The 24,959-nt window shown below is 38.3% G+C and overlaps 1 protein-coding gene across 2 annotated transcripts in view; it reads left to right on the plus strand.

Annotated features, from left to right (window-relative positions):
* Nucleotides 1–24,959, plus strand: part of MUSK (muscle associated receptor tyrosine kinase) — a 92,121-nt gene that overhangs the window by 58,942 nt on the left and 8,220 nt on the right. Inside the window, exons 9-13 of one of the 2 annotated variants that reach the window (XM_088837755.1) lie at nt 400–559; nt 10,708–10,714; nt 17,292–17,555; nt 22,429–22,604; nt 23,271–23,294. In XM_088837755.1, coding sequence (XP_088693881.1) covers nt 400–559; nt 10,708–10,714; nt 17,292–17,555; nt 22,429–22,604; nt 23,271–23,294 — 631 coding nt within the window. Of the gene's footprint in view, nt 1–399; nt 560–10,707; nt 10,715–17,189; nt 17,556–22,428; nt 22,605–23,270; nt 23,295–24,959 lie in introns of those variants that run through there. The other variant, XM_088837754.1, reaches the window with a different exon arrangement.

Genomic DNA, 24,959 nt, shown 5'->3' on the forward strand with positions numbered 1-24,959 from the left:
ATTGGCTGCCAGGTGGATCAGTGAGGATAATTGGGCCATAAGTGCCTCATCCTCTATCAGGCCCGCTCTGGCTTGTTCACAGGAGGTCACAGGTTCTGAACAAGAGAAACAAGAAAGCAAATCACAGTGTGCAAGAACGTTGCAAGTCTCTGTGTCTTTTGAAAACATGTCACAAGCCAATAAAGACTCAAAGCATGAAGAAAGAAGCCACCTTGGAAAGGAAGAGCAACGAAGTCACATTGTAAGGTCATAGGCATTGGGAGACAAAAGTTGTTGGCAATTTTTGCAATTTGCCATATGCCTTTTGATCCTAATCCTTTTTCTTTCCAGTCACCTTTATACAGCATATGAGACATTCTTGACCGAATTCTATCTTCTTTTCCCTCCCAACTCCACCAGGTTTCTTCTGGGTCTATTCAAGAAAGTGTGAAAGACCGAGTAATTGACTCAAGACTGCAGCTGTTTATCACCAAGCCAGGACTCTACACCTGCATAGCTACTAATAAGCATGGAGAGAAGCTCAGTACCGCCAAGGCTGCAGCCACCGTCAGTATAGCAGGTAGGTGGCTGTCCGCAATCGCAGTCTCAGGAGAGGAGATGGTCGGATGGCATCTCTGACTCGATGGGCATGAGCTTGAGCGAGCTCTGGGAGCTGGGGATGGACAGGAAAGCCGAGAGTGCTGCAGTCCATGGGGTCACAAAGAGCTGGACATGATGAGCGACTGAACTGACTGGCTGGCTCAGGAGAAGAGAGAGTCGGTACTATTCCACAACATCCTTCACCAGGGAACATCTTTTTTTTTTTTCTTTTTTTAAATCTCTTACTCCAGGCCCATTTGGGATATTTCTTCCTCCATAGGGACACTCCAAAGGTTGACCAAAATAATTGATTTTGGGAGATTCATTGCTTCAAAAATTAAATTCTTAAATGCCTGCCTAAGTGATATGAAACAGCTTCCAGGAGTTCATTTCTTTCAATATCTTTCTCTTTCATGTTCTTTTCTTCCCTTTCTTTGTTTATTCTTCCCTCTCTCCCTCCCTCCCTACTTCTTTCCTTCCTTCCTTCTTCCCTCCCTCCCTTTCTTTTTCTTTCCTTCCCCTCCTGTTTTTTCTCTTCCTCCTCTTTCTTTCTGTGGGTTAATCAAGCTTTCCAAGGCTCTCAAAGAGTAAGTTGGCAGACATTTAACATGCTTGTGCCAATTTCTAATTGGCTATATTTTAGGGCATTTTTACTTATAACTATATTATCTACCTTATGACCTTTCCCCTTCTTGTTTCATGCAAGTGATAGCCGGATCCACAGATATTTTCAAGGAAAAGGACTGACACATGTATTTCTAGGATATTTGTGTTGAGTTAGAAAGGTTTATTTTTAAAACTTAAATGTCCCAAAGGCTTCTGAGAACATCTGTGGAATTCCTAGAGATGGAAATAATCCCTGTATCAGGAAATGCCAGGCATGATAATATTCATAGCATGCCTACCGTCCAAGGGTCAGCAGAGAGATGCTTGGCCTCACATGTAAGGTTAGCACTGGTAGAATCTGTATCCAGAGCCAGTTCCTCAGAGCCTGATATTTCTTATTACAGTGCCACTTCTTTGATCTTCCCTGATGAGGAAATTTCTAGTAATGCTTGTGATTTTTAGCATGAGGCGAATAAGGACAAAGAGAAATACAGAGGGAGCACTGGACAAGGCTGGCCCACTGAGGCATGCCCAAGAAGGAAAGAGATTTCAAAACCAGATTCCTTCTGCCTTCTCCTCCAAGAATATATCTGTATCTTGAGATATCACATCAATTATTCAAGAATTTCCACTGATGGGAAGTCATATTCCCAGAGAAGGGTGAGACTCTTAAAAGTAAATTCAATTCAATTTAACAAATAATAATAAACTGATTACTCTTCACATACCATTTGTTATCTAAGAAGCACTCTTACGTGCATTTATTAAATATACTAGGTTCAGTCCATCGCATTAGGTAAAGGATGCAAACTTAATTCACGAATGGGATCATCAACAATGGAGTCAAAGTCTTCCAGGGACTCTCAGTCTAAAAAGGAAGCCTATCAGTCACAGAGATCATGGCACAGACTATGTTCTATGCAGAAGCACAAAGTACAACAGCAGGAAAAAAGGGAGTTTAAGGGAATCCTTCGAAAAGAGGTACCACTTGAGTTTGAGATGACAAAGTCGAAGTGAGTCCAGAAAATAGCAAGTCATGATGGAGACTGAGATGAGGTGGAGGAGAGGAAGAAAGGTTTGAAACGTGAGATCTAGCTGGATTATGAAGAGCCGGAGTAGGCTGACTGTACTCTTTAATCAATGGGAAGTCATTTAATTTTTTAGAGGAGACAAGTGAATATGGTCAGATATATTCTTTATCAAATCAACAGATGTCAGGTGTCAAAAGATGAGGGAGCATGGCATGCAGTTAGGTTATTCCAGGAGTCTGGAAAAGTTATGAAATTCTGGACAGCAACAGCAGTAATTGGTAAACAGAGAAGAGGAGAGATGCACGAAACCTATTAGGTATATGGCAGGTCAGGAGAGAAAAGACAAGGTCTGAAAGTGTCTGAATGTGGTACAACGAGTTTGGATGTCTCTGAGGTTTTAAGGAAAGTATCTAGGACAAGCAATAACAGATAAAACAAAAGAACAGGAGAAGGTTCAGAGATAATAAAATGATTACATTTTTGATGCCTTTAAATTATTTGCAATGATTCTAGTCTATCTTATGTTTTATTTGATAGTTGATCAGGAGCCAGTGTTCAGTAAATATATATTTATATATCTGTATCTATATGTTGATAACATATGTATGTGCAGAGAGAGGGAGAAATAATTACATATGAATACTCAAATCCAAGAAAATAAACTGATCTAACCTAGCTTAACCTACACATCCACTGGTTAGAGGAGAAAATATATGCTGCTAATATGAAGAAAGCTTCATTTCTGGTCATTATTCAGGAATTCAAAGATCAATTCCCTGCCACGTCTCTCCCTCTCCTTCCTCCTTCTATCTCTTCCTTACATGGAAAGAGAGAAGGAGTCTTGGATTTATGCAGTGGTGTCCTCTGGACCACCCTGGGCTTTGGTAAAGTCTACAGCTGGAGAACTAGTGATCTCATCTCTTGGCTTGGTTGGAACCCAGAGGACCTCCCTGTCTGGCTCAGCCCCATTGAGGCTCTTCCTGTAGCAGTACAATCCTCTACATCTCGGGCAAATCCTTCATCAATTCCCTCTCTAGAGTCTATTATGCAATCTTTGCCCCTTAGTTACCTTGGCTCTCTCTGCAATGCCATATAGGCTAAACTCCAAGTCATCTCCTTCCTTATCCCTCTTGGGGCCTCTAACAACTTCTGAATCACTTTCACGTTATAAAAAATCCAAAGAAGATTTAGACCACTAACTCAGTCCTGCTGTCTACCCAACTGTGTCAGACTACCATTTTTGCACTAATGTGGCTGATCTCATGTCAGGTTAAAGGGCCCTTATAAGATTCTCTGCTTCTGGAGTCCCAAATAAGAAGTAGGAAAAACTCCTGCTTTATCTTTGTGTAATTTATGAATATACCTCTCTTCTAGGATTTTGGTCCAGAGAAAGGAACCTATAAAATGTGTACCTTAATTCCATATCTTCTCCTTTTTGTAATTTCATGTAGAATGAAACCAGCAATGATTTGACTTTAGTCAATGGGTTTGGAAAGTATAAGGTACCGTTTTTGAATAACACTCCCTTCTGTAGCTAATTCATAAAAAGCCACAAGACCCATTTGTTCATCCCCTGATCTGTTTTTCCTGTTGCATCACACTTACTATGAGACTTGAAGCTCCTCTACTTTTCCTAAAATTTCCTCATGTATATTTTAAAAGGGTATCTCATGAGTGCAATGGAATAAGACATCTGAACCCCATGAGACACCTGCCATTTTTATTTCTCTCCTTAACCTGTACACATGGACATCACCAGATGGTCAACACTGAAATCAGATTGATTACATTATTTGGAGCCAAAGAGGGAGAAGCTCTATACAGTCAGCAAAAACAAGACTGGGAACTGACTATGGCTCAGATCAAGAACTCATTGCCAAATTCAGACTTTAATTGAAGAAAGTAGGGAAAACCACTAGACCATTCAGGTATGACCTAAATCAAATCCCTTACACTTATACAGTGGAAGTGAGATTTAAGGGACTAGATCCGATAGGGTGCCTGACGAACTACAGACAGAGGTTTGTGACACTGTACAGGAGGCAGGCATCAAGACCATCCCCAAGTAAAAGAAACGCAAAAAAGCAAAATGGTTGTCTGAGGAGGCTTTACAAATAGTTGTGAAAAGAAAAGAAGTGAAAAGCAAAGGAGAAAAGGAAAGATATACCCATTTGAATGCAGAATTCCAAAGAATATCAAGGAGAGATAAGAAAGCTTTCCTCAGTGATCAGTGCAAAGAAATAGAGGAAAACAATAGAATGGGAAAGACTAGAGATCTCTTCAAGAAAATCAGAGATACCAAGGGAACATTTCATGCAAAGATGGGCTCAATAAAGGACAGAAATGGTATGGACCTAACAGAAGCAGGAGATATTAAGAAGTGGCAAGAATACACAGAAGAACTGTACAAGAAAAGATCGTCATGACCCAGATAATCACGATGGTGTGATCACTCACCTAGAGCCAGACATCCTGGAATGTGAAGTCAAGTGGGCCTTAGGAGGCATCACTACGAACAAAGCTAGTGGAGGTGATGGAATTCCAGTTGAGCTATTTCAAATCCTGAAAGATGACACTGTGAAGTGCTGCACTCAATATGCCAGTCAATTTGGAAAACTCAGCAGTGGCCACAGGACTGGAAAAGGTCAGTTTTCATTCCAATCCCAAAGAAAGGCAATGCCAAAGAATGTTCAAAGTACCACACAATTGTACTCATTTCACACGCTGGTAAAGTAATGCTCAAAATTCTCCAAGCCAGGCTTCAACAATACATGAACTATGAAATTCCAGATGTTCAAGCTGGTTTTAGAAAAGACAGGGGAACCAGAGATCAAATTGCCAACATCCGCTGGATCATCAAAAAAGCAAGAGAGTTCCAGAAAAACATCTATTTCTGCTTTATTGACTATGCCAAAGCCTTTGACTGTGTGGATTACAATAAACTATGGAAAATTCTGAAAGATATGGGAACACCAGACCACCTGACCTGCCTTTTAAGAAATCTGTATGCAGGTCAGGAAGCAATAGTTAGAACTGGACATGGAACAACAGACTGGTTCCATATAGAAAAAGGAGTATTTCAAGGATGTATATTGTCACCATACTTATTTAACTTATATGCAGAGTACATCATGAGAAATGCTGGTCTGAATGAAGCGCAAGCTGGAATCAAGATTGCTGGGAGAAATATCAATAACCTCAGATATGCAGATGACACCACCCTTATGGCAAAAAGCAAAGAAGAACTAAAGAGCCTCTTGATGAAAGTGAAAGATACAAGCGAAAAGTTGGTTTAAAGCTCAACATTCAGAAAACTATGATCATGGCATCCGGTCCCATGACTTCATGGCAAATATATGGGGAAACAGTGGAAACAGTGGCAAAATTTATTTTGGGGGGCTCCAAAATCACTGCAGATGGTGACTTCAGCCATGAAATTAAAAGACACTTATTCCTTGGAAGGAAAGTTATGACCAACCTAGACAGCACATAAAAAGCAGAGACATTACTTTGTCAACAAAGTTCCATCTAGTCGAGACTATCGTTTTTCCAGTAGTCATGTATGGATGTGAGAGTTGGACTAGAAAGAAAGCTGAGTGCCAAAGAACTGATGCTTTTGAACTGTGGTGTTGGAGAAGACTCTTGAGAGTCCCTTGGACTGCAAGGAGATCCAACCAGTCCATCCTAAAGGAGATCAGTCCTGAGTGTTCATTGAAAGGACTGATGTTGAAGCTGAACTCCAATACTTCGGCCACCTGATGCGAAGAGCTGACTCATTTGAAAGGACCCTGATGCTGGGAAAGATTGAAGGCAGGAGAATAAGGGGACGACAGAGGACGAGATGGTTGGATGGCATCACCGACTCAATGGACATGGGTTTTGGTAAACTCTAGGAGTTGGTGATGGACAGTGAGGCCTGGCATGCTGCAGTCCATGGGGTTGCAAAGAGTCAGACACGACTGAGCAACTGAACTGAACTGAACCTGTTCTTTCCAGTCAAAGTTGCTAGATGCCTCATAAGTGTCCCCTTGTCATTACTGAGTAAACTACATCTCAACTCTGGGGTGCTGCCCATTTTAGGAAATAAGGAACCAATATTCCAGGAAAGTGAGGCCACTCTGGTGTAAAAGGGATGCACGGAACCACATTCATTCAGAATCACATCAAAGCATGGTATTATGCTTCCCAGATCTCTCAGAGCTCAGTCATGACATCTGCTTTCTCCGTTTCTGATTTTGGCTTCTCTCTCCATTAGCCTCATTAGGGCTTCCCTGGTGGTTCAGACGGTAAAGCGTCTGTCCGCAATGAGGGAGACCTGGGTTCAATCCCTGGGTTGGGAAGATCCCTTGGAGAAGGAAATGGCAACCCACTCCAGTGTTCTTGCCTGGAAAATACCATGGACAGAGGAGCCTGGTAGGCTACAATCCATGGGGTCGCAAAGAGTCGGACACGACTGAGTGACTTCACTCTTCTTTCTTTCTCCATTAGCCTCAGAGGTCCAGAGCTTGATGCTTCCCCTTGACACTCTGGCAGCGCTTCCTTGCCTCAGACTCTCCCCTCTGGCACTGCAGCCACCCCCACCCTCCCCTGGTGTTTTGCAGTCAACAGTCCTTTTTGCCACATTCTCTGTGCTTCACTTTGAAGCTTTAACTCCATCTGTTTATTTACTCATCCCAGCAGGAAAACTGGAAAGGGAAAAACCTGTTCTAGGGCTCAGGATTATGTCCAGTGATATTTCTAGTGTTTGAAAGACAACAACAACAAAAATAAAGATCATCCTTCATTTTCCCAAAACTCTTCCATGCGTATGCCCAGATTCATATGCATTATTTGAGAAACTTGAGATACTTTTTCTGACTCATTTACATTTGCTGCTAGTCATCAAAAGGAGCCAGAAAAACTTTTGGATCCTCTCCCTATGAACCAGGAAGTTCCATTTCCCCTTCGGTCACAACCTCGAAAGGCTCAAGTTGCCATTTAAACTCACCAGGATGCAGTGTTATTGGCAAGATGCCTTCTCTTTGTCCTCAGAACCCTCAGCCCTGTGACAGAGAAGAGCAAGACAGCTCATGATCCCTATAACGAACATAGTCCTGGAAGAGCCAAAGGCCATCAAAATAGACACAGGTATTAATTCTATCAAACATTTAAAGAAGCATTAACAGCAGTCTTTATTACCCCGATACCAATGCCAGATAAGGGCAATACAAGAAAACTAAAGACCAATATCCCTGATGAATATAGTTGCAAAAATTCTCAATAAAATCCTAGCAAACCAAATTCAACAGCACATTAACAATCATGCTTCACGATCAAGTGGGATTTATCTCTGGGATGCAAGAATGGTTCAACACACACAAATCAGTTAATATTCGTCTTTATCTGACTTAATTCAGTTAGTATGATAATCTCTAGGTTCATCCATGTTGCTGCAAAATGGCATTATTTTAGTCATTTTTATGGCTGAGTATTATTCCATTATATATGTATGTATGCACATGTATAATGTATGTACATATATATGTATGTATATACATATATCCATATTTTTAAGGATAAAAATATGATCCTCTCAGTAGATGCAGAAAATGTATTTAACAAAATTCAACATACATTAAAAATAAAAACTCTCAGCAAATTGGATATAAGGAATGTGCTCCAACCCAGTAAGGGCCATATGTAACAAACCCACAGCCAATATCATACTCAATAGCAAAATACACTTTTCCTCTAAGATCAGGAACGTGACAAGAGTGCCCATTCTCACCATTTGTATTCAACATAGTACTGGAAGTCCTAGCCCAAGCAATCACGCAATTAAAAGAAATACAAAGCATCCAAATTGGAAGGGAAGAAGTAAAATTGTCCCTGTTTGCAGATGACAGTCTCATACACAGAAAATCCTAAAAACTCCACCAAAATCTGTTAGAACTAATCAGTGAATTAAGTAAGTTCTACATATAAAATCAACATATGGAACTCAGTTGTTTTTTTATACACTAACATCTGAAGAAGAAATAAAACTATCCCATTTACAATAGCACCAAAACCAAAAAAAGTACTTAGTGATACGTTTAACTTAGGAAGAGAAAGATCTGTACACTGAAAATTACAAGGCACTGATGACAGAAATTAAACATACAAATAAATAGAAGATATCCTGTATTCCCTGTGAGGAGGAAATGGCAACTCACTCCAGTATTCTTGTCTGGAGAATCCCAAGGAGAAAGGAGTCTGGCAAGTTATAGTCCATGGGGTCATAAAGAGTTGGACACAACTAAAGTGACTTAACATAACATCCTGTGTTCATAGATCAGAAGAAATAATATTGTTAAAATGTCTATATCACCCAAAGCTATCTGTGGATTTCATATACTCCTATTAAAATTCCTATGACATTTTTCACAAAAACACAACAAACAATTCTAAAATTGTATGGAATCCAAAAAGATCCCCAATAGTCAAGTAATTGTAAGAAAAAAGAACAAACTAAAGGCAACACACTTCCTGGTTTCAAACTATATTACAAAGCTATAATAACCAAAACAGTATAGAACTGGCATAAAAACAGACACCTAGACAAATGGAAATGAATCAAGATCCCAGAAACAAACTCACACATATACGGTCAGTTAATTTATGACAAAAGAGCCAAGAATATACAATGGGGAAAAGATAGTCTTTTCCATGAATGGTATTGGGAAAACCAGATAACCATGTGCAAAAGATTCTATTTCTGTTCTGTAAATAAGTTCATTTGTATCAGAGTTTAGATTCCACATATAAGTACCATACGGTATTCGTCTTTATCTGACTTAATTCAGTTAGTATGATAATCTCTAGGTTCATCCATGTTGCTGCAAAATGGCACTATTTCAGTCTTTTTTATGGCTGAGTATTATTCCATTATATATGTATGTATGTATATATATATATATATATATGACATCTTTATCCATTCATTTCATATTTTTATTTTCTATATTTTGAGCTGATGTTTCACATTATTACAGAGAAAATATAACTTTGGACTCTGTTTCATAATAACCATAGCTAACTGAATACACCATCATGTTTCACATTCTCTGTTATGTCTCATAGTCACACTGTTGGGTCCCTTGCAATGTTCTCCATAATTGTGAGACCTGGGGAAATGTAGCGGGAACACACAACTCCCTCTCCCACCCAGTGCTTCACCCACCATAGGCAGAGAGTGTTCTTATCAGCAAAACAGAACCCATCCCTCAGCATTTCATGGTGGTTTCATCTGGTTTCCAACTGATTCAAGGTGTTTGCTTTTGTTTTTAATAAAAGAGAAAAGAATAAATGAGTAACAGCCAGTAGCTGCACTAAATTGCTACCAGCTGTCCCACAGCCAGTACCAAGAGGTAAGCATTCTTTTTATAATCACGCAGCTTTCTCATATTAGATTGGCTGTATGTTTGAGAAGAGAGCCAATGTTTTATTGGCTTTTCCAGATACTTGAAAAGATACTACAAATATTGATGACTGTTGGAAATTTTTAGAATTTTAAAAATAACTAGTTTTGAGATAAAATAACTTGTTTATAACTGCAAGATTCTTGAAGCCCTTCCCTGCTCTCCATCCCCCCCACCAAAGAAAATGTGACTGGAGAAATTTCTGTATAAAACACATGGGAGTCTAGTGAATTATCCTTTGATTCTGTTAATATTCTTGAAAAGACTGAGCACCTTTAAACAACTTTGATTTTTTTGTCCTCTCACTTGCCATTGAAATAGAAGCCTATCTAAGTTTAACATCTTTTCCCAAGTTCTATGGCTGGATTCTCTTTGGTGTTGGTTCATCTCCATGGTATAGAATCCTCTCTTTTACTTCTGAAATTGAGGGCTTTTTCATATACAGAACCTTGGTCTTTTCATGTTTCAACAGGTTTCCTTGTCCAGCTACTATTAGAATCTGTTTTTACCCCTTCTGAATTATATACCATTTTCTCTTTAAGAATTTCCTCATGGTGGGGCCCTTTGTTAGAAAATTATTAAGTGTTTCAAGATGATCACAGCAGAGCACTAAACTAAGCATGGACCCCTTCTGAGTGTGAGACCCTGTTTGACCACGTGAGCCCAGTGGGTCTGCGAAAATAACAGCTCCACCACCCATCCCCTCTTTCCTTTTCCTGTTCAGCCCTCTACTCCTTGCTTTAGTGTTGAAAAGTCCCTGGGTAGCCAACAGAGGGAAAACCGGACTATGATCCTGCCTAGACTAATGATGTCATGGTTGACTCATCTTAAAAAGAATTCAGTTCCTAGAGACATTTAATATTTTCTTACTTCCCTTCTCCAAATATGCCTGTTAATATAGGATCTACCCTCCTGGCAGATGCAGAGAACTTTTCAGAAACTTAGCGGTATCAAAATTATCTCTTATAAGCCTTGAGATGAAAATGTACTAACTTTTGTTTCTTTTCTCCTTTACTTTGATTTCCTGTGGAAACTTCCTTTCCTGGTACTAGAATGGAGGTAAGGTATTGTTATTACACCAATGTTTTGTTTTGCTTTGTTTGACATGCCATTTATTATCTATTATTTGTTGAGCACTGTAATCTTTCAAAAACTCTCTAATTTCTAATCCTTTATATACTTTCACAAAAAGATGATGATGAAGATAGGTATTATCTATTGAATACTTACTATGTGTCAGGCACTATGCTAAGAGTTTTACATACATTAAAAAAAATTTATCCTTGGGACATCCCTATGAAATAGGTACTATTATTATCCCTATTGTATGGAAAAGAAATTAAGAGAGTTACTTGGAATTGGAGACTATAAGTGACTGTTACATCAAGTAAATGATAGGCTTGGAAAAGAGAAACAGCATTGACTCCCAAACTCTCCCTCATAGCTTTATCCTGCAGATAAGAAAGTAACACCTTATAACATTCTGAAATTTACATGTTTTATTTGTATAAATTGGCTTTCATAAAAATTTTATGACGTGTGGTAACTATTTTAATCTAATTTTACAAATGATGAAATCAAGATTCAGAATGGTTGTGTGTACTCAGTTGCTCAGTGATGTCTTACTCTTTGGATTGTACTCTACTCCATGGATTGTAGCTCATGAGGCTCCTCTGTCCATGGAATTTTTCAGGAAAGAATACTAGAGCAAGTTGTCATCTCCTACTTCAGTGGATCTTCCCCGTCCAGGGATAGAACCTCTGTCTCTTGAGTCTCCTGCTTTGGCAGGTAGATTCTTTACTATTGTGCAACCTGCAAATAATAGTTAAGTTCTGCAGACATTTTAAGCACCACTTTTCTCATATTAATATTTCAGCAACTTTATGGGACAAGAACTATCATCCCTCTTTCTTTATACAAGGAACCTGAGGCACGAAGAGCTGACCAGACCACATAGCTAACTACAAAACCTCAGTCTGAGCTCAGAGAGTCAGAGTCAAAAACACAGACTCCTAACTATAATGCTAACCCATTTAACACAGCAACTAAACGGGACCTACAACTCAAGCCATTGATTGTAATTCCATGGAATGAAATAATTCATAGCATAAGTAATAATTCACAGCCTAAGAAAATTTACTGTGCCCTCAATCTTTTTCCCAATTCATATAGCTTTGATGCATTTGGTTTCCTGATAAATGTATCGGGTATTTGAGAATTAGGTGGCTTCACCTATTTGAGAATTAGGTGGCTATCACAGTTCTAAGAGACAGCATACTGACCTGAAGGATCCAACAGAGAAGCTGAATATTTGCTGAAGAGATATGTGGCATATACATGGGAAAAGGTAAATTACAGTGCAGGTCACCCACAGAAGAGACGGCATCTTTCATCCATTCATCCCTTTAGCAGACCTGTCTTCTCTGTGCATCTTTAAGCCAAACACTCTAGGAAACTTCCCTGGTGGTCCAGTGGTTAAAAATCTGCCATGCAGTGCAGGGGACGCAGGTTTGATTTCTGGATGGAGAACTAAGATCCCACGCGCCACAGAGCAGTTAGACCCACAGGCTGCAACTACTGAGCCTGTGTGCTCTGGAACCCACGTGACAGAACTAGAGAGTTTCATGCACTGCAATGAAAGATTGCACGTGATGCAATGAAGATCCCGCATGCCACAACTAAGAGCTGATGCAGCCAAATATAAATAAATACTATTACGCTGTTTAAAAAAAAAAAACACTAACTCTATTCTGGTGCTATATTGGAAAGTGGAGAAACAAAAGAAATTTTATATATTCCCTGCACCCAAGGAATTGACATTTTACTAGGGGACATATACATACACACACTGGGTCTGGAAGATCCTCTGGGGAAAGAAATGGCCACCCACTCCAGTAAAATCACATGGACAGAAGACCCAGGTGGGCTACAGTCAAAGGGTTGCAAAGAGTTGGACACGACTGAGCGATTAAGCATGCGTGCGTGCATCTGTGCGCGCGTGCACACACACACACACACACACACCTACAACAGAACCACATAATAATGGAAGAATGCACAAACCCTAAGGGCTCAAGGACAGAAACCATTTGCATAGAACTGAATGCAAATGAAAAATTTTAACTGCTTATAGTCAAATAAATGCTAACTAAAGAAACTCCCATACCATTTTTCACTTGTGGTAACACAAAGACCTTTGGTTTTCTGCAAAGGACAAGACAGTAAGTACAGGGATTTGTGGGCCATACAGGCACTGTTGCAACTACTCAGCTCTGCTATGGCAGCACAAAAGCAGCCACAGACAATTCGGAAATGGATGAACTGGGCTGTGTTCCAATAAAACTTAACTTCTGGACACTGAAATTTGAATTTCATATAATTTTCACTCCTTTTGATGTCTTCAACCATTCAAAAATATAAATACCATTTTAAACTCACAGGTGATGTAAAAAGAGGCAGAGCACCAAATCTGACCTGTGGGTTCTATGCTGACCCCCATCTTAGAGAACGTGCATGCATGTGTGCTAGGTGTCAACTCTCCATGATGCTATGGACTGTAGCCTGCCAGGCTCCTCTGTCCATGGTGTTCTGCAGGCAAGAATACTGGAGTGGGTTGTCATGCCCTCTTCCAAGGGATCTTCCTGGCCCAGGGACCCAACTTGTGTCTCCTGCAGCTCCTGCATTGCAGGCAGATTCTTTACCTCTGAGCCACACAATCATGCACAAAGACATTAGACGTGAAAGGATTAAAAGCAATTCCAGTTTGCTTTGGAGACTGAGAGTGACGTAGAGCCTTGACCATCGCATAAGTACAATGAGGGGCTGGGCAGTTACTGTCTAACAAAGGTGTGTCACCATCGAAGGAGAGGTACAGTTCTCACATGGGAGGGCAGGAAAAGAAGGTGTGGCATTTCCACTGAGGTAGTGGGGTTGTCCCTACCAACCACGGCATGGCTGGTCATCTGAAGGTGCCGTTGGACAACGTATTATGTATTCAAAGGGAGTAGATGTCTCTCTCATAGAAACTGGGACATCACATTTTAAAACAGTGGACCCTTGAACATTCAGTGGTCAGAGGCACCAATCAGTGTCTTATAGTCGGCACTATGTGGTTCCTCCGTATCGACATTTTGCATCCTTGGATTCAACTAGCCACACATGGGGTGGTATAGGACTGTAGTGTTTATTGAAAAGAACTGTGTATAAGTGGATCCAAGTAATTCAAACCTGTATTGCTCAAGGGTCAACTGTATTCTACTGAAAGGGAGTCATCCATGCTAAAGCAGAGAGAAAATAAAAGCGAAAATGCAGTAAGAATCCTTCAAATATTTCATTTGATCAAGGAGAGCTGTCTGTTACAAAAGAAACTAGAAAGGCTGGGATCAAACATCAGTTGTTGACTCCAAAAAAGAAACTATACAGAAAGAGAGGTCAGTCAGGTTTAGTTTGTCGGGAGGCGAGAGAGGGACTGACTGCAAGTGCCATATTAACTAGAACTTTTGGAGGAAGTTTGGCAGATGATTCCAAAATAACCAGCACTCTGTGAACAGAACCCTGCAACCCCTGTCCCATTGCTGAAGGAGCAACAGGACTGGCTGCCTCTGCTGTCACTCCATCTGCAGTCTCAAGAGCTACATGTGGAGAAACATGACTTCAGCTGGACAGAAAGGGGACTCATCACTTGCAAAAGTCAGAAGGCACCAAGTGAAATTTTTTGCATTCCCTAGGTTTTTCTGTCGGAGAAGGCAATGGCAAGCCACTCCAGTACTCTTGCCTGGAAAATCCCATGGATGGAGGAGCCTGGTAGGCTGCAGTCCGTGGGGTCGCTAAGGGTCGGACACGACTGAGCGACTTCACTTTCACTTTTCACTTTCACACATTGGAGAAGGAAATGGCAACCCACTCCAGTGTTCTTGCCTGGAGAATCCCAGGGACGGGGGAGCCTGGTGGGCTTCCGTCTATGGGGTCACACAGAGTCGGACACGACTGAAGTGACTTAGCAGCAGCAACAGGTTTTTCTGTGAGCTCCTTAAAAGAAATTTTTAAGTGATAAGGTTAGGAGGTTGAGGGGGGAAAAAAATGGCCCAATTGGCTTCCATATCTGGCCTCTGAAATTTGATCATCACATAAAATTTGAGGTTTATAAGTTGCCAAAATAAGGGAGATATATTACATAGTATACATAAACACACACACATATTTGATGCTAAATATCCCTTGCCTTGTGGGCTAATAAATCAGTGATAATCTACAAAAGCTGTCTTTAACGCTCCCAAAACATCAGCAAGACACAGAAAATTAGCAAGGTTTTTCTTTTTCTTTTTGCATTATGTAGCTAGTGCTCAAAAACCAATGAGGACTCAGTACTATTAATTCACACTGAGGTTGTTCTAAAGATTTTTCTAGGGTTTTTTAAAGGAAAAGAAGCAAAAATACAGAGAAAATAATTGGTTAATTCATTACTAATAACCATTATCTCTAAGGCTACTTTCATTAACTTTTCCTTTGTGTAATTTTTCTTAGTTTCCAATTTTTTTAAAAAAAATGTTTTTTGCTTATGTAATTAAAGAACAAAATCATGAACTTTTTATTTAAAACTATTAATGGAAAAATAAAGAAGTGTTATTCAATAGTTATCATATGACAATGAGACATAGATGATTAATTCTCAACTCAGACAGACCAGGAGAAATAAATATTTAACTTTTACATGATACATTTTTTTCGAAGTGAAAATAGTCACCCTTCCTCTCTTTTTAAGGAACGTTTATCAATATGTATGACCATTTTGTAAAACAGTTTGAGTTACTTCCAGTTATTAGGTATTATTATTCAGTTTCTTAAAGCACAGTATCCTTGCTCCTCTCGAACTTTCTTAGTGTCATCCTACCTTGGGTTTCCTCAGAAGTTGAGTCATGAGCTATTTCTGGTGTTTTCTCAACCTTATAAGGCCCAGGTTTTCTTGGGAGTTTTGTGTTCCCTTGTTCGAAACCTTCATTTTTAAAACCCCCAATAAACTACAAGTAATACAATAAAATTCATGTTAACTAATTAGTAAAATGCTAATATGAATTAGAAAATGATTCTATATTAGAAAACATTATTTTAAAATATAGTATTTCATGGAAGTTCATTGCTTTACCTGAATGAGCTGTATTTCATTTAATAGATTTGCTTCAAAGACAAGTCAATAATTTCTAATCAATTTTTCAAATTCAGATGAGATCTGCTAGCAGTTAAAACGCTTCAATTAAATAAATTCCAGTTGTTTAATTTTCTTTTCTTGAAATCCTTTAGATAATGAAATGCTAAATTCCAACAGATGTACAAATCTAAAGGAGAAAGCAACTTGAATTTGCCATCACTGTTAACAATATATTTGATGGAAGGCATAAAGATCTATTGAGACCATTCCAGTGCCTGCACATAATAAGGGCCCAGTAAATATTTGTCAGGTGAGAGTAGGAGCTATAATTCTCAGCACTGCATGAAGGGAGCAATGGATATGTGGAGAGAGCACCAGCAGCATTTTCATTTTCCTTATTGTCCTCTTCAATCATCATAACAGATAAGTTTGTAATCTTCTTTTTATGCCAGTACTTTTATTACCCATGAATACATAATAACCTGGGTTCAGGATAATTATCTCCATCACTTTACAGAATATGGCATCTTAAGTGACCGATGACTTTCCCTAAGACATGTGGTGAGAAAATAGCAAAATTGAAGATGCTACTTAGCTCCTCCGAGAGTCATAGAGACTCTCATCTGAGAGTCCAGTGCTTTCTCCTCCCTGTGTGCCTTTCTTCTTATTCCTTAATGGAATGTTGGGAAGATGTGTGGGTGGTAGAATCTGAGTATTGAAGATGTGTGCCACAAAATTAAAATGCTTACCTATCATAACATTTAAATAAACTATGGGAGAATTCAATGGACAGAGGAGCCTGGAGGACTAGAGTCCATGGGGTCACAGAGTCAGACATGACTGAGCAACTATCGCTTTGCTTCCCTAAAGGCTCAGTTGGTAAAGAGTCTGCCTGCAATACAGGACATCGGGGTTTGAAGCCTGGGTTGGGAAGATCTCCTGAAGAAGGGAATGGCAACCTGCTCTAGTATTCTTGCCTGGAGAATCCCATGGACAGAGGAGTGTGGCAGGGTACAGTCCATGGGGTGGTAAAGAGTCAGACACAACTGAGTGACTTTTACTTTTCATGTTCATAAAGTTGCAAGTTTTGGGATCAGACCAATTACTATACCCAATCACTTATTAGTCATCATGATGAATGTGTTTTGTAGATGTATTTATTGCTACATCAGCTTATTTGTATGAAATGTGGAGTCAAATTTTATTTATGATGGAAATAATAAAAAATACTCCCACGCATTCTGGCCTTGAGAGTTCCCAAAGCTTTCCACATGATTATCATTTTGGATCTTCATCATAACCTCTGGAGTAGCTAGAGGTAATATAATTGCTGCTGGAAATGACAATATTCAGATGGAACATTTCAGCCAACTTGCCAGTACAATCTTCTATTTCTGTGAGGCAGATGTGGAAATGGAAAATAAACAAAAAGGCAGATTGAATGCTCAGAAACAGCATATGATCCAGAATGTTGTTCACTGCTTCTTTCAGTAAGCCACAGAAAGATAACAACGGCTACTGCGCCCAGTACAGAGGGGAGGTGTGTAATGCTGTCCTGGCAAAAGACGCTCTTGTTTACTTCAACAACTCCTACGCAGACCCTGAGGAGGCCCAAGAACTACTGGTTCATACTGCCTGGAATGAACTGAAAGCAGTGAGCCCATTCTGCCGGCCAGCTGCTGAAGCTTTGCTGTGTAACCACATCTTCCAAGAATGCAACCCTGGGGTGGTACCTACTCCTATACCCATTTGCAGGTAAAATTAGAAAAAAATAAATGGGGGAATTCTGTTTGTCTGCAAACAGGGCAAGTTTTCAAAAGAGGAAGTTGTCATGTAAAGGCAAAAGCTGGCTTTTGTCCAGACTACAGACTACAAGGTAATTAATTGGACAAAATTCTTACCCTGTAAATCCCTGATGGATGATACATTATTATACATGGGACTTCCCTGGTGGCTCAGATGGTAAAGAATCCACCTGCAATGCAGGAGACCTGGGTTTAATCCCTGGGTCAGGAAGATCCCCTGTAGAAGGGAATGGCAACCCACTCCAGTATTCTTGCCTGGAGAATTCCATGGATACAGGAGCCTGGAGGGCTACAGTCCATGGGGTCACAAAGAGTTGGACATGACTGAGCAACTAATGCTTTAACACTGAACTAGAAAATGTCATAAAAGGTATAATATTCTATGATATTTGTTATTGTTTACATTATTTTCATTTTCATAGACATTCCTACTTTCTAGGAAGTAAAAAACAAAATCCCAAACTAGCATGGATTTCATTGGTAAACCAAGATAGAGAAAATAAAGACTATATAAAGTGTTTCAACATTATTTGCCAATAAACATGAGATCTTGGTGAGCATTTCAGAATATTAAGATACATTCCACCCAGTATTCTAATTTAAGTACTGACACTCTTGTCTCATGGGAGGGATGGAAGTAGTTATAAATATTTCTTTAAATCCCCCATACCCTTTAAGCATTAAAATTTATAAATCCAAGTTCAACAGAACTATCTTTGCCTCTATTTACATTTTATATAGCAAAGACAGGGATCAATATGAATTTTGAGCTAATTAGAACAAAGTTCAAATACTGTTTGTACTATTTTCTCGATGTATATGATCTGGGTTAAATTCAGTTTCCTCATTTGCAAGATAGAGTTGACAGGATTAAAAGATAAACTGCATCCATGGTATATATTAGAAACTGGATAGATGCTGTTTACTTTTCAAGGGAACAGGAAGACTATCAACATAGAATATTTCCATCTGTTTCAATAAAACCAGGAACTATTTAAATACTGAAATAGTTTTGAAGTGCTCTATTTGCATACAAGGACTATGGAGAGGTTATTAAAACACATTCTTTAATGTGCTCCATTCTTTAACTTACTGTGAATTTTGAAGGTTCAGAAACATTTTAAGACTAATATGATTTGCTATTTCTTCAGTTAAGAGTATGTTTTCATCAGATATGACATCTAGATATCTCTTGGGGAACAACCAGAATTAAGTTGAAGTGTCCTTTGTATGCTAAAACAAAATAAATTTATTGAGTAACTTTTCAACATTTGCGCCCTAGACCAGTTTACATGCTTAGGCCACAGATGTCCTTTCTCAGGACTGAATATAATTTAAATCTTTTTTTAGAAAAAAAAAAAAAAATAGTTCTTTTTTAGAAAAAAAAATCTCTTTCATTGAAATGTCAAATTTATTAGAATAGTGTAATTGTCTCTTAAATCTGTAAGCCATTAAATGTTTTTTCCTAATTCCAGTTGCTATTTAAACAAGTATTTTTAGTCTGAAAATTGGTCAATTTTTTAATCCTTATAAACTATTAATATTGAGGTAAAAAATAAGTCTAAAAATTTTCACATTTTATTGTTTTTTTCTCTCAAATATAATGAATAATTGTTTAAAAATTAGACATTTAAAAAGACTTTTTCTCTGCTTTTAAGGTACAAAATTCATATAGATTATATAGGTATTAGTGTCATGAGTAATTAAGTTGTCCGATCCTTTCTGCTGTTAAAAGAGTTTTGCCTGTTTGATTCAATGCAGTAAACCCTTCCACAATAACTGTTTTTTTCTAAGAAAATTTTCCTGCAGTTCTGGCAACTTCTGTTTTTTGTACCAATAACATTAGGATTAAAATTGGGCTCATTGTAAATAACTAGTAAGTTTGCTCTTCAGATATTCTCATTTTGTCTCCTTGCATTTATATTATATCTTTTATAATAGTTTCTGTTTGCCTTGATATTTCAAGGTAGTTCAGAAGTCTCCAACCACGTTATATTTTACTGCTACTTATTGGTAAGACTTTTAAACACATACTATTTGTCATGGTTTTCTAATCAGAAACAATAACTTGATCATTTGTACCTCTTTCAGTGGATGATAAGGAATTTCATTTATTCAGTAAACATTTATTGAGCTCCTACTGGGCTCTAAGCACTATTCTAGGGCATTTGTCCATGGGGTGTATATTGCAGCAGCAGAAGTCAGTGAGCAAGATACATGATAAACAGACAATTTATGTATTACCTTAGAAGGTACTAAGTGTCATAGGAAAGGGGAAAAGTGCACCAGAAGTGCCAAAAGTCATATTTAAGAAGTGCCAAATGTAAATTTAAAAACAGAATGCTACAGGTAGGCCTAGTTAGTTAGGGTGACTGTACTGAATCCTCCATACTTGCTTTTTGAAACTTTTTGTGGAATTATAAACCAGGTTAGTCAATTATGTTGTATTTGCATTTTGGGAATACTCTTAGCTTTTACATAATTGCATAGTCATGTATACGGCAAGTACCTGGAAGAGTTCTCTGTGTTATTTATCCCTGATCTCCATCATTTGTTCCATAGAAAAATCCTGTTGTTAAGTTCTCAACATTGATTCACCTCTTGTTCAGCTAGAATAGAGGTTTTACATATTACATGTAAAAAATTATTTTTTATAATCTTACATGTATGTATATTTGACTGGTACTTAAGTCTTGTGCTACCTTCAGCTTTGCTTAAAATTCCTGCAACTGACCAGTTGTGGGGGCTATGCTGCAATGAAGACCATATAAGGCAATCCTGAATTTTGTTCCTTTGTGGGGAATATTTTCCTCTTGCCAGACAGTAGTAATATTATTTCTTTAATTCTTGAGATTCAAAATACTTGTAAAATTCACCTGGGAGTAGATTTCTTTCCTATACGTAATATAAAAATAATGGCTAATATATTTTTCTCATCAGATTTATATCCTTTTTATTTTAAGAATGTTTTCTTATAGTGTATCTCTGAATATTTTTCTGTCTTTCTTATGTGCTCTAGTTTCTTGTTGGGAAACACTGTTAATTTGTACTTTGAATTTCTTGCTTGATTCTCCCTCTCCTTATCACCTTACCCACCATTTTTATCTTTTATTCTTTCTTTCTGCATTATTAGAACCTCTAAAGTTTTCCTCTATCATTTGTTCAATATCTTGCCAAGTCATTTCTTTTTCAACGGAGATTTCACATTTCAGTGAAACAAAGTCGTTTTCACTTTTTTGTAGTCTTTACTTTCTTCAGTCACTGTCATGTTTAACTTAACCTAGTTTTCAGTCTACTTTCCTTTCATTTTGATTTTTTCCCTTGTGAAAAACTCCTCTGTAAAGGCCATGCTTCAGTGAAAGCATTCATGTCAATGAAAACAAAAAATATTTTTAATTCTCTAGTGTGTTTTTAACCTTATAATAAAAAACAACTTTCCCAGGTATTTGCTTTCTCCACATAATATGGGGCTAGTTTTCTCATATGTCCCATGTTGCTTTTGCACAGTTTAATTATAACATCTGAATGCAAAGAGATGTGCTTTATGTGACTCAAGGATGCAACCAAGCATAGTTAGAAGCAAGCCAAGCAATGTTTCTACAGTTCTTCAGCTTCTCAGAAGGCTGAAGGCCCCATTGCTTCCCCTTCCCTTGCAGACACATTAAGAATCTACATCTCATTGTTATACTCATGACCCTCATTGTAGCCCATCACATCCAGTCATTTTACGCATGTTCATTTGGTCCATATTGGTAAGTGGTTACCTGGAAAAGTGGGAATGTAGGCCTGAGTATTAAAAACACATATGTATATGTAGGTACACACACATGTATGGACACACACTTTCCTACTCTATACTTCAAATGTTGAATGAATAACATTGCTATTCTCCTTAATTTCTTTCATCTTTAATATCCTCTTATTATGCATCCCAGATATCTTAATTTGGAACTAACCTGGTTTCTCCTGTGTAGTCTATCTTATTTTCTATAAGATAAACTTGAACTTAATCCACAAAATTCTATATAATACAACTAATCTACCTAGTCTTTCCCCAGCCTCTTCACTCACGTGTGTGTGTGTGTTAGTCTCTTGGTTGTGTCTGACTCTTTGAGATCCCATGGACTGTAGCCCACGAGGCTCCTCTGTCCATGTAATTCTCCAGGCAAGAATACTGGAGTGGGTAGTCATTTCCTTCTCCAGTCTCCACTCAGTACAACACAGAGATGACAGTTACAGCTTCATTTTCACATAGACATTACTCTAGCTCTCAGATTAAAGCACACACAGCAATGGGACAGGACTCAGCTTCTCCAAGGGTAGGGCAGGGTATGGACCCCCAAGCTCTTCTACAACCATCCAGGAAGGTGATATTATTCTGTTTCACAGAGACACTGACTGTGTTCCTCAAGCCCTGCCCATCAGCCCTGAGATTATAGAAAAACCTCTCAGGCTGGAGACTGCTTGACAATATCCATGACTTTAGTGTGTGTGCTTTCAAAGTTCTGTATAACTTGTTCCTGAACCTTTGTAGTGATTTTAATATGAAGTTGATTTCTAATCTTTTTACTATTTGAACTTAAAGTTCTTTCCTCCAGTAGCATTAGTGATGTTTTAAAAACAAGACAATATTTCATCTCACAGGATAATATACTATATATTTCATTAAGTCTCACGTTATTTACAAAAGGATCTATATAAAGACACTTTTGCAAGAACAGACAGTGTGCTACAATGATGCTTTGAAAATACAGGATTTAGGCTCCAGTTTGGCTTCATCGTGCTATGATTCATTAAATTTTGTTCTCCCTAAATCATTTTAGAGAATACTGCTTGGCGGTAAAGGAGCTCTTCTGTGCAAAAGAATGGCTGATGGTGGAAGAAAAGACCCACAGGGAACTCTACAGATCCGGGATGCTTCTGTTCTCCATGCCAGACTGCAACAAACTCCCCAGCATGCACTGGGACCCCATGGCCTGTACCAGACTGTCATACTTAGGTAACAGAGTTCTCTTGAGACATTGGAGGTTCAGAGAAATTTACTATTTTGAGGAAACTAAGGTGTGAATTCAAATCTCCTAACATTTCTAGGCATTTCTAATTTTTTTTTGAGTTCTGCCTTCCTTCCATACTAACAGAATCCTACTGCTATCCTAATTGAACCAGTTAGCATAAGGATTTATTCCATTTGTTCTAAAAGAAATTAAAGAGTACTTTTCAGAGCTGTTGAAGATCTTACCTTACTTCATAAGCAGATCTGATGACAGCTTATAACATTTTTTGGAATGCGCAGAGCAATGGCTAAGAAACATCTCATATTTTGTCAGAGAAGTGGAATAAAGAACTAAAGTCCTCTTTCTTAGCCAAGGAAGCAGATTTTTCAGCATGCAAAAATAAGCCACATGTTTGAAAATGCTGATCTCACGAAACAAAGCTGAATGACTGCATGTTGCTTTAATGAACTTCATTTGTAAGGAACTATGTGGTTAGCCCTAACAGCTGGATTCATTCCAAAGACGCAATCCTTTCACATCTGAATGCAAAAAATGTTTTCCCGTTGTATATTAAAAAGCTGAAAGAGAACTTGCATATCTTAGCACTCTCTCACAGAACATAGGAGCTATCTGGATGTTCCTAAAACAAATTTTTATCCTTTCCCCTTCAGATTATAAAAAAGAAAACCTAACAAGTAAGTATTTTTGTTTGTGCCCTTGGACCTTATGTGTATGTAACTGGATTCATGCATGCATATTTACACCCATATTTCATGATGTCTAGGACAAAGTACAGTCTCTCTCTCTTAAAGGCTTTTCACTATACTCATCCAGGGTAGAATATGAAGGCAGATCATTGGAGATCCCAGTTTATAGCTCCTAATTAGGCCATGGAGAGCACCATATTCAGTGAATGATATAAATCCTATTTCCGTCCCAAAGTTATCGAGCAGCGTTGTCCCTTCGATGGCTATAAAATAAGCCAATTTAAATTATCACCTTTTGATTTCACATTCATGATTTTTATATCACTTACTTATTTATAGAGGAAAAAAGTGTTTTGTGCCCTTGAAACCTTATGTGTATGTAACTGGATTCGTGCATGTGTATTTACATCCACATTTCATGATGTCTAGGACAGAAGTGTAGTTTCTCTTAAAGTACAGTCTCTCTTCATTGAGCCAATTCATGCTCTTTCTTTGTGACAACTGATCCTTCTTTTGGAAGAGAGGTGTTTTTTTAAAACAGCTAGTTTTCAGTACATAGTTTACAGGGTCAAATCAAATGGTTTTAAAGGGGTCATCTCAAAATATCTAGGAAAGAATTCTGCAGTCTTATCTATAGACCTTCCCCAACTCAACAATGAAACTTGTAGGTACCCTTTTAGAAAAGCAGGGGCACAGCTTGAGTCAGGCTCTGGCAAGTGTCATTCCTTTTTTGTGAAATACTCTCTCTTGACTCCCCCTACCCTCTTCCCCAAGGCCACACCCACACATATACCTTCGACCAGTTACACCTACTCACTCTTAATATTTAACTTAAAAGTTACTCTCGAAAACCTAGCCAGAATGCCAAAACCTGGACTTGGGCTACCCCTGGATTCTCACGAGCATCCTTGTTCTCACCACTCTTGTAACACTCTTTATATTTTATTGTAATTGTTTGTTTTCTAATTGCTTCCCAGCTAAGTACTTTAACATAGAGAGTTGTCGTGTCCACCACAGTGTCCTTGACACTTAACAATCAATAGTCATTTAGTAAGTCCATTAATATGTGGATGAATGAGTGAATAAGACTTCTCTGATGTTCAAAGGCAAAGGATAAAGAGATAAAATTGATCAGAGAAGAAAAAGATTAAAATGAAAGAAACTGGAGACTCAGATTGATAATGTGGACCCAAAGAGATGATTGATATTGCTCTAGGGGAGACGAGGCAAATCAATCAGAAACAATAAACAAGAACCGAGAAAGTAAAACTGTCCTGAAAGAAGAAACTATTAAACCCATAAACGATTAAATGCATAAAATTCTTGTTGAACCTGTGCCAATTTTTCATCTTGAAAAAAATCTTACTAAATCATCATGGCTTATTCTCTTACTATGCAATTAATTCCATTTTCTGAGAGTATTGATAAAAAATTACCCTTATATATACTAATAAGGTTACACTGCCAATTTCATAAATTTCCTTACATTCCTTCACATGTTAAATATGGTATGAATGGCTCTGGTGAAATGCAGATACAATAATAGTCCCCTCTCTCTTAATGATTGTTAGTTCTCCAATTTAAATCCCCCTTCCCACTCATCTGGTGGCTCAGCTGGGAAAGAATCCACCAGCAATGTGGGAGACCTGGGTT

The sequence above is a fragment of the Moschus berezovskii genome, chromosome 7 (genome assembly GCF_049115385.1).
Source record: "Moschus berezovskii isolate FMDL1 chromosome 7, NW_MosBer_1.0, whole genome shotgun sequence".
NCBI lineage: Eukaryota > Metazoa > Chordata > Mammalia > Artiodactyla > Moschidae > Moschus > Moschus berezovskii.